The following is an 846-nucleotide window of genomic DNA, read 5'->3' as shown; positions in this document are numbered from 1 at the left end:
GTGAAGGGAGGGAAGCGGAGAGAGCAAGGATAAATTGTCTTTGTGGATAAAGAGACCACAGACAAGGTTAGAAGGCACACTCATTCATAAACGCAACTTTTTACCCTTGTAATAGGTTTAGCATTATCGCTGGTGCATAGTATATCCCCAGTAAACAGCTATTATTATCAGATTTTTATTTTAGTAATGATAATGGTGATGATGTTCATTACTATCAAAGGACAGGGCACATAGTAGGCACCAAATGAAATGTAGCCATTACTGTTTACTCCTGAATCTCAGAAAGTTTCTTGATGACTTCCATTTCTAGGTCTCTCATCTTTCCCTCTCTTAACTCTTACCCATCACAATGGTCCTTCTTTACCCTTTCCTCTCTATCTACAGGTTATAACCATCGACACTGGACCCCTACCACCAGCAGTGAGTATTCAAAGCTGTGATACCCCCAATGCCCCCGGGACCCTTCCTCCCCAGAGAGCATTACTCAGAAAAAAATTTTTTTAACAATACTCCCTCTCTAAGTGCCCAGCCACAGCCTCAGAGTAGCCCCTAACCCATCCAAGGTCTTTGTCTGAGTCAAGATAGAAGCCCAATTTCCAATGAACAGTATGTGTCCCACATCCCTTTAGGATGGGACACAATCATTTTTCCCATGGTTTTTTTTTTCCTCACCTCCAGTGACTTCTACATTCTCACCAGGACTTTCCACATCCCCCATCCCCAGCTCTACAGGTAGCAACCTGCTCTCTGGAGTCTATGAAACTTCAACACTGCATGGTCTGTGCCCTGCTGATCACCCAGCCTCAGCCTGTTCCACTGTCTCCCTCACTCTCCAAGCCTTGGCCA

The 846-nt window shown here is 44.7% G+C and overlaps 1 protein-coding gene across 1 annotated transcript in view; it reads left to right on the top strand.

The window, feature by feature from the left end:
* LOC103602543 (mucin-16-like) overlaps nucleotides 1-846 on the top strand; it is a 63,613-nt gene that overhangs the window by 10,678 nt on the left and 52,089 nt on the right. Inside the window, 1 exon segment of the mRNA XM_008586964.1 lies at nucleotides 385-436. Coding sequence (XP_008585186.1) covers nucleotides 385-436 — 52 coding nt within the window.

Source organism: Galeopterus variegatus, unplaced genomic scaffold, assembly GCF_000696425.1.
Source record: "Galeopterus variegatus unplaced genomic scaffold, G_variegatus-3.0.2 Scaffold4186, whole genome shotgun sequence".
NCBI lineage: Eukaryota > Metazoa > Chordata > Mammalia > Dermoptera > Cynocephalidae > Galeopterus > Galeopterus variegatus.
This window is presented reverse-complemented; position numbering and strand designations above follow the sequence as displayed.